This window comes from Centrocercus urophasianus, unplaced genomic scaffold (assembly GCF_019232065.1).
Source record: "Centrocercus urophasianus isolate 14NV4802_14NV808 unplaced genomic scaffold, USGS_Curo_1.0 seq_171, whole genome shotgun sequence".
NCBI lineage: Eukaryota > Metazoa > Chordata > Aves > Galliformes > Phasianidae > Centrocercus > Centrocercus urophasianus.
Window position 1 is genome coordinate 34,082 of NW_024884724.1, and position 8,944 is coordinate 43,025.

The 8,944-nt window shown below is 57.5% G+C and overlaps 1 protein-coding gene across 3 annotated transcripts in view; it reads left to right on the plus strand.

The window, feature by feature from the left end:
• XPO7 (exportin 7) overlaps positions 1-8,944 on the plus strand; it is a 30,382-nt gene that overhangs the window by 20,540 nt on the left and 898 nt on the right. For all 3 annotated transcript variants that reach the window (XM_042818936.1, XM_042818937.1, XM_042818938.1), the window contains 12 exons: positions 344-417; positions 1,421-1,501; positions 1,986-2,049; positions 3,001-3,109; positions 3,493-3,599; positions 3,970-4,058; positions 4,666-4,773; positions 5,720-5,802; positions 6,226-6,440; positions 7,323-7,461; positions 7,682-7,842; positions 8,573-8,671. In XM_042818936.1, the coding sequence (XP_042674870.1) occupies positions 344-417; positions 1,421-1,501; positions 1,986-2,049; positions 3,001-3,109; positions 3,493-3,599; positions 3,970-4,058; positions 4,666-4,773; positions 5,720-5,802; positions 6,226-6,440; positions 7,323-7,461; positions 7,682-7,842; positions 8,573-8,671 (1,329 nt within the window). The remainder of the gene's footprint in view (positions 1-343; positions 418-1,420; positions 1,502-1,985; positions 2,050-3,000; positions 3,110-3,492; positions 3,600-3,969; positions 4,059-4,665; positions 4,774-5,719; positions 5,803-6,225; positions 6,441-7,322; positions 7,462-7,681; positions 7,843-8,572; positions 8,672-8,944) is intronic.

Consider the following 8,944-nt stretch of genomic DNA (forward strand, 5'->3'; position numbering starts at 1 on the left):
TTCACAGAGGCCCTTAAGGCTCCGTACACGTGAAAGTCACTTGATACAACACCCAGCAGGAAGCCAAGCCGTATCTGTGCCTGGTTTCCTCAGCTCTGAAGCAAATAGCCATTCTCTTAATTACAAGGCAGTGGTAGATGGGCCGGACTCTGGGTGCCTTGGTGCATCTTGACAGGCAGAAGAGAACTCTCAGAACACAAGGAACAGGAACACCCTTGTTTCAGAGCTGGGTTCTCTGCCAGCAGCCTGTGGCTGCGAAGGGAGGACAAATGGGAACGAAGCGATCCCGGATGGCTCGTTGCTTTGTGGGCGGTTTCTGAGTCGGTGCTGTCTTTCCCTCCAGCTGTACCGCCGTCTCTCAGAGGTCCTGGGGCTGAACGATGAGACCATGGTCCTGAGCGTCTTCATAGGGAAAATGTAAGTGTTCCTGACTGCAGGCAGCGGAGGTTCCAGGGCTTGTTGGAAGGTGTAACCAGGAAGACTGGAATATGAGGGAGCTGTTGTCTAAAACCAGTAACATCTGGCTACTTGAGAGAATTGCAGGCTGTGATCGAGGGCTGACTTAAACGATCACGCAGGATTGATTGAGGCACCGTGGATTGTAGCCTGGGCCGTGGAGGCACAACAGGAACCCGTGCACCAGGATGACGGATTCTTTTTCCAGTGAAAGCACTCAGAGAGGGGGACATTGGCAACCAGCAGCCCCGGAAAGCTCTGTGGGGAGGGCGCTGCTCCTTCAGAGCCACTTGTGCTGGTCGGTGCCAGGGTAGCGCAGGTCCTTTCCCTAAAGCTCTTCCACTCCAGCGCGCAGCTCCGTGGCCCAGCCTGTCTCTGGCTGTGCTCTGTTAGCATTCCCAAGCACCTCCCCAGCTCCAGGCCGAATCCCAGTGCCGTGTGCCTGGGGCTGTGCAGCAGCTGGCTCCGAGCTCCCTTGGCTTCTGCAGCATCGCCCCCTCGTTAGGTGCACGGGCCTTTGCCCGCCCTCACGCGCCTGAGCTGCGCCTTGTCGAGGGGTGAAGCGGCTCTCCTGGAAAAGAAGCAAGGGCTACTAGAATTCTGCAGCTGACAGTGGATGGTGCAGGTGCAGAATTGCATACGTCTGCATGTAGTCACTGCCGCAGAATTCTCTTACCCTTGCTGCAGAAACCAGCCCTGGAGTGCCACAGAATTCCAAGGGCCTGGGTATGGGCCAGTGTAGCTTGGGACCCAAGTAGTGAAGATTATCTGAAGGATAATTTTCTAGTCAACCAAATGTAAGTACAGTGATTTTATACCAATATTTCGTGGCTTGTAATGTCTGTGGTTTTGGTGGAGGGTGGAGCTGCCGATGTCGGGTGACTTTGGACCAGAAAAATCCTCTGCGCAGCCAAGGGGAGGCCGAGCAAAGCCCTCTGACCTGTGCTGTTGTCCTCTTCCCTAGCATCACCAACCTGAAGTACTGGGGTCGATGTGAGCCCATCACCTCCAAGACGCTGCAGCTGCTCAACGACCTGTCCATCGGATATCCTTTTCCGAAGAGCTGTGGGGTGCAGGACAGAGGGCAGAGCAGCCAGGTGCTCGGCTGGAACAGCGGCGCCCTGCGTCTCCCAGATGGCCGAACGGCTTCACCTCGAGGCTGCTGAGAAGACAGCGAGTGCAGGTGCCTCAGCGCCGCGTTCCTGGGCTGCTGAGGTGTAACCAAAGGCTTTGGCGCCATCCCTCTCCAACTTGGGATCATTTGCAGCTCACCTCCCACAGTGCTGATTTGTCCACGGTCTGCTCGATGCTCTCCTATTTGTTCTTCCTGAGTTTAGAAGCAAATCCCTTCAGCTCTCTGCAGCAGAGGCGTGTGCAGCTTGGTGAGGGCTGCTCTTGAGACAGATGGGAGAGAACCTACAGTGCAGTCAATAAAACAGACACAAATCTTCCCCCAGTCTCGCCCTAGAAAGCGCTTTGCAGGCATTGCAGGTGTTCTGCTGCGTGCAGCTTCCTTAACCCCCCCTTACGTACAGCAGCGTCAGAAAGCTGGTGAAGCTGAGCGCTGTGCAGTTCATGCTGAACAATCACACGGTAAGCATCTCACCACCAACTCCTCCGTCTGCCCTCCGGAGCTGAGGTAACCCCCAATTTTAGCACTCGGACTCAAAGTTCTCCTCTCTTCCATCGTACTTAAAAATGGGATCTCTTTGTCCGCCCTTCAATTTGGAGGGGCTGTAATTACACGGTGCCTTCCATCCCACAAGGGCTAACGTGGGGCTGTTTTACTCTGCACCAAAAGCCAGCTGTGTGCAGCGGGAGGCAGGCAGCACCGCCGCCATGCAGACAGAAGGGCAGCAGCACTGCTTCCAGAAGTTAAAGCCAATTTCAGTGCCCCATCTTCCACGGTGAAAGCGCTGATTCGGAGGAAGCTCTGGGGTAGCAGCGCTGCTCCTCACTGCCCTGGGATGCTGATTGGAAATCCAGAGTGTCACAGCGAGCGGCAGAGTGCAGAGGATTTCTGCCTCTCCTCTCAGATGCGTGGCCGTTCAGTGCTGCAGCCATGGGAGCCGTGTCCACTGACCGCCTGAACGGGGCGCTTTGTTCCTCCGGCTGGGGGATGTTTTACAGGCGGAGCTCTGCTCCAGGAGCTGCATTTGGTTTGGCTCCGTAGGGCTGCTGCTTTCCCACGTGTGTGAAGGCAGAGCAAGCGGGGATCTGGCAGCAGGGACTGCTTTTGTACGTGGGACACCTGAAGGAGCCCCACGAGGAAGGGGGGGGAGCAAGGCTTCCTCTTGGCTCCGGGGCAGCTCCCGGCTGAAGAGCGGCAGTGCAGGGATCTGCTGGCAGCCAGGGGGGCTGGGTGGGCAGCGCAGCTCCCTGCGTCCTGCCGGCACGGTGCGCGTTGCCCTCTGCTGGTGCTCTGACATCCCGCACAGCTTCCTCGGCATCGCTGCCCAGGCTCAGCGTTAGGCAGGAGAACGAGGAACCCGGGAGCCTCCTCCAGCAGGTGGTTCTCCTTTAACCTGCCTCTTCTGTTTGCAGAGTGAGCACTTTTCCTTCCTGGGCATTAACAATCAGTCCAACCTGACTGACATGAGATGTCGGACTACGTTCTACACGGCACTCGGGCGTCTTCTCATGGTGGATTTAGGTACCTGGGGCCTTGTCTGGGATCCAGAGCTAAGCAGTAACTGTGTGGTTTGGATGCTGGCCCCGCACTGCGCTGAGCCCTGCTATTGAGAGAGCAGTAAGCTCCTCCAGAAAGGATGCCAGGATGGGAAAAGCTAAATGGGGAGTGAGAAAGGAAGGGAAAGAAGCTGGAGACCGGGACCGAGTTGTTCCTTTGTCCTGGGATGGCAGGGTTTGCTCTGAGCCTGTCCTGTAGGTTGGACGTTGGCAGTGATGGAGCGCCTGCCTGGCAGCACAGGGCCTCCCTGCCTCCGGCTGTGTGGGTGACCAGAGTCTGCATGGCTCAGAGGGGCCGAGCTGCAGGGATGGGCAGTCTGTTTCCTCCCGATTTCTGTCTCATTTCAGGAGAAGATGAGGATCAGTACGAGCAGTTCATGCTTCCCCTGACAGCTGCCTTTGAGACTGTGGCACAGATGTTCAGCACAAACACCTTCAACGAACAAGAGGCGAAAGTAAGTTGGTGCAACCTTGCCTGCTGTCTGTGCTGCCCCCTGCTAAGACAGGTTTGTGGCTGGGCCGACGGGTGCTTTCCTGCCGTTACGTGGAGAAGCAGGGATGTCCTGTGTGCTCCTCCAGTGTGCAGTTCACAATTAAAGGTGGGAGGCTTATCAGGCAGCTGGGAGCAAAATACCCCAGCGCCGTCGCTACCCTAACTCAGCTTAAAGCAGCTTTCTGGCACTTCAGAGGACAAACTGTCCGACCTGGATGGGCAGCAGCCATGGGAACACGCTGCTGCCGGGGTGGGAGAAAGGGAGGCAGCTGTGGGCTGGTGGACTGGAGGGGCCCGGATCCTTTCAACGTGGTTTTTCTTTTGCAACGCAGAGAACTTTGGTTGGTTTGGTGAGAGATTTGAGGGGAATCGCCTTTGCCTTCAACGCCAAGACCAGCTTCATGATGCTGTTTGAGTGGATGTATCCTTGTCTGTGGAGCCCTCCTGCTGGGAGCTCTGACTGCATCCCAATGCCCTGCTCTTCCTGCTAAACTCAGGCTGGGGTTTTTCTTGGCTTCTGTAGCTCCTGGTGTCTGCAGGCCCTCAGACAGCTCTGAGTTGCTCTGTCTGCAGCCACGTCAACACAGACATCAGCTCAGAGCTGAACCGTTGGGCTTTTTCCAAACGGGCCTCCAGAGATTTGACCTGGAAAGCACAAAGGCTCTTAATGGGCCTCGTGCATCCCAGCACCAACGAAAGCTTTCCTTGTGCTCACTGGGCACCTGCACTCCAAATGTCCCTCGGGTGCTGAAGGTCCTCTTCCGGTTTCTCTCTTCCAGAGCCCTTTTGGTTCTGGTTTGTGCTGTTAAAAGGAGTGAGCACACAATTCCTTCCATGCACCTGCAAGGTTTTTCTCTCTTCTCACCTGTAAGGTAAAGCAGACACCAGCAAGCAGCACCAGCTCTGCTTAGCCTTGTCCACAGGCCGCTTTACAAGGACGCAGCGTGCAAAACGAGGCTTTTGGTATAGAAACAGGGATCTTTCTCTTTCACACGAAGCAACAAAGCTCCTTAGCTCTCACCTCCCAGCTACCCATCCTACATGCCCATCCTACAGCGGGCCATTGAGCTCTGGTACCACGACCCAGCCTGCACGACGCCTGTGCTCAAACTGATGGCTGAGCTGGTGCATAACAGGTAGGAAGCCCAGCGGCCCCAGGCTGCCAGAGATGGGCGCCCGTCTGCTGCTTCAGCCGTAGGCTGGCTGTTGACAGCCCTGTTTGCTTTGCTTTGCTCGTACCACCAAGAGTGGGAGGGGGGGAAAACCTCAGCGGGGGGAGGACAGCTGATAGCTCATAGACAGCAGTCGTGGCTCAGCGAGACCAAGAGAAGCGCTGAGTTTCTGAGCGTGTGTCTGGAAGGAAGCAGGAGAGCTGTGTGGATTGGCAAAAGCTGCCCTTAAATTCCGCCTGGCAGCAGCTGATGGCTTCTGCTTCGACCCACGAGCTCCCTGCCAGCGCTGAGGGACCTCTGACGCCATTCAGGTCGTTCCCAGCCTGTCTGGTGTAGCAGTGGAAGGCTGCCAGGGTGCTGCTCGGGCCCGCGGCCAGCTGAACGCGGCCCTGTAGGAAGGGAGCATCGGCGCAGCCGAGTGGAAAGGACAGAAGGTTCAGACGTGGTCATTGCAGGGCTCTTGAGAATCCCTGCAGTCAGACTGAGCACGGCCCAATGGCGTCTTTGTGCCAGGACGAACCTTCCTGGAAAAGTCACTCGTTTATTTCAGAGGTGACCTGAACAGCTCGCTGCGCTTCAGTTGGAGATCTATTCACTGCAGGGCTAGAAACGCCAAGCTGTGAACTTTTGGTCACGTTATGAATAGGAGCCAGTCAGCAGCGCTGCCTTCCAAGATGCTCGCTGTGTTTGTGTACAGCAGCCTGGCGACCGTCGCCACGGCAGGATTCCCACCCTCAGCCTCATCGTCTTCCTGACGTCTGCAAGCAGAGCCTGGTGCCCACAGCCTGCTGGTGCTGAGCAGCAGAAGTCAAGCAGAGCAGAGGCACTCAGGGAGGAGCGTGGCTCTGCTGTGTGAGCTTCTTTCCGTTCCCACCTATGGCTCAGCTTCAGTTTCTCTGCTGTCTCTTAGGTCCCAACGGCTGCAGTTTGACGTGTCCTCGCCGAATGGCATCCTGCTCTTCAGAGAGACCAGTAAAATGATAACTACGTACGGTGCGTGCCCAGGGGGCTGCAGGCAGCTCGGCCTGCCCAGCTCCTCTGCATGGGGAGGGGGGCTGGGGGGCAGCGCTGGGACGCAGGGAGCTGCTGCTGCTTCGAGTGCTGGGTAGTGGGGCTCATTCACCGGGAAAGCGTGGAAGAAAGTGACAGCAGTGAGCAGGAAGCCTGGCTGAGCCCCTCAGGGTGTGCAAGCTGACAAGGGCAGGCCTGCAAAGCAAGTGGAAGGCAGCCCTGTGCTCCTGCATCCTGTTTCCGCAGCAGAGCTGCGCAGAGCCGTGCCTTCAGCTCAGTCCTGAACTGATGGCTGGAAATCAATCTGCTCTGCCTTTTTCTCGTTGCTGTTTCGCCTTCGCCCTGGGGCAGAAGGGGATCGAATGCGGTCGCTGAAACACTGAGTCCTGTGCCGTGCTCCCACAGGAAATCGAATCCTAACGCTTGGGGAGGTCCCGAAGGATCAGGTCTACGCCTTGAAGCTGAAGGGCATTTCCATCTGCTTCTCCATGCTGAAGGCCGCGCTGAGCGGGAGCTACGTCAACTTCGGGGTGTTCCGTCTGTACGGGGACGACGCGCTGGACAACGCCTTGCAAACTTTTATCAAGCTCCTGCTCTCCATCCCTCACAGCGACCTCCTGGTGAGCAGGCAGCCGCCACGAGCAGCGTCAGCACGCAGATTGTACAGGAAAGCAATACTTGAATCACAGAAACCCAGTTTGGCACAGCAGGAAATCGCAGCTCCTGCAATGTGTGGCTGCAGGTCCTGCGCTGCGCTGAGGGCCGCCTGCTGCTCCTCCCCCAGCAGGGCAGGCTCCAAACCTCAGCAGAACAATTCCCAAAGCTTCTCTTCCTTGCAGCGAAGGGTTTTGCCTCCCTGCGTTGCCTGTGGGCAGAGGTTGGCACCTGGTCTCTGTGTCTGCCACCATCAGCACTTAACGTCCGCCTTTGCTCCTGTGCAACAATCCGTTTGGTGGCAGAGCTTTGAGGCTCCCAGCACGGCCCTGCTGCTCCAAACAGGGAGGAGGGACGGCAGCCCGTTGCTCGCCATCTCGCTCTCAGCAGCAATTTGAAAGGAGCCGCATTGGGTTCTGTGGGCAGACAGGAGAGCTGCCCTGCTCTGGGTTTTTTGTGGCACCGACTGCAGGAAGAATGGCCAGAACGGGCTGCTGGGCCTGGAGCTGCCGGGTGGGTTTGGAGGTGAGGCAGGCAGCTGCTGCCCCTGCACCCCCAGCTTTGGCAGCAGGCAGCAAATGCTCCCCTTCAGAAGGGAAAGATGTTCAGATAGAGCAGCGTTGGAAGCTGGCTGTGTTGGTGGAGCCTGTTTGGAAGGCAGGCGGTGGGAGAGAAGGGAGAAAACGTTGTTGGCCCATGGGTTACGCTGCAGGAAAGCTTTGTTCTCTTGTCCAGGAGCTGCAGTGAGCAGTTTTGAGGTGATAAACGGGTGGGATGGGTGTGCAGGAGGTCTCTGCTGGGTTGTAGGGCGGCCAGGAGGCCTGAGGCGTCCCTCTCTCTCCCTGCAGGACTATCCCAAGCTCAGCCAGTCGTACTATTCCTTGCTGGAAGTTCTGACCCAGGACCACATGAACTTTATAGCCAGTCTGGAGCCTCACGTAATCATGTATATTCTCTCTTCCATTTCAGAAGGCCTCACTGCACTGGGTAATTACCTCTGCTCTCTGTCGTTCACCTTGTAGGGCTTTGCTTTGGGAGTGGGGAAAAGATCCTGGCTGCTATTTGGAGCCGATGTAGGTTGGCTGGGGAGGGGGGCGCCGATGGCTGTGGGTGATTCTCACCTCCCAGAGCAATGGCAGCGTTTCCCTGGGTCCTGCCCAGCTGTGTGTGAGCAGCATCCCAACCTCTGCCTCTCCTCTTCCTGCAGACACCATGGTTTGCACGGGCTGCTGCTCCTGTTTGGACCACATAGTCACCTATCTCTTCAAGCAGCTGTCTCGCAGCACCAAGAAGAGGACCACGCCTCTGACCCAGGAGAGCGACCGCTTTCTGCACATCATGCAGCAGCACCCCGAGATGATCCAGCAGGTGAGAACGGCCCTCAGCCCCCCCTGAGCCCCGGCTGCTCCTGCTGTCAGCTCCTGCCGCGCCGCCCTGGGTTTAAACCGAGGCAGAGGCAATTTTGCCCACCGCAGCCCCTTCCTGCACCCCATCGAATGGCAGGGCTGCTTCAGAGCCACGGCTGGGGCTGTGGTTCTCCCCGTGCAAGGGAGGATTCTCCTTGTGGTGCTGGCAGTCGATAGAAGCGAAGCCGAGCGACGCGCAGCCACCCGCAGGGCGCTGCTTTCACGCACCTTTCATCACCTTGGAGCAGGGCAGGGTGCTCTGTGTGCTCACAGCAGGCCCTGCAGTGTTGCCCCAGGCCGTGCTCAGAGCTCACAGAACCTTGTGCTCCCCTGTGCCTCCAGCTGCTCCCCTCACCATTTCCCACCCTCGGGTGCCAATGTCAGCACAGCCCCACCGAAGGCAGGGCGCCTTGCGCCGTCCTTGCTAGGAGCTCAAGTGGAGCTGAAGCCATTGGGGCCAGAAGCTGCTTTTCAAGGGTAAAAGAGAATCTTCCAAAGCAGCTGGGTCAAATGCAGGCTTTAATTCCTCCTTCTTCATAACGAGGCCACGAAGCACAAAGCTGTGCAGGCTGCAGGAGGATCCCAGAGCCGCCGGTGCATGGAGGCACTCACTGAGATGAGAGGATCCTGCTCTGCTCCGGCTGGGAGCAGGGCTGGGCTGGAAGGATCTCAGCTCCGTTTTCCTCTTGCAGATGCTGTCAACTGTGCTGAATATCATCATCTTCGAGGACTGCAGGAACCAGTGGTCCATGTCACGGCCTCTGCTCGGCCTCATTCTGCTCAACGAGAAGGTAATGAGCTCAACAGAAGGTGACGCTGCGCTGCTGGCCTGGGAGCGGGGGGGGAGTCAGGACCGGGCGCTAATTACCCTCATTTTTAATGAATTCCTCATCTCTGAGGGCACCAGAGGAGCCGTGAGGCTTCCTGGAGGGCAGTCTGCATCCCAGAGCTGAGCTGGCCGGGCTCTGGAAGCTCACCCAGCCTTTGGAAGTTAACCCAGCCTTTCCATAGCAGCTCACCCAGCCTTTGGAAGTTAACCCAGCCTTGGCACAGCAGCTCACCAA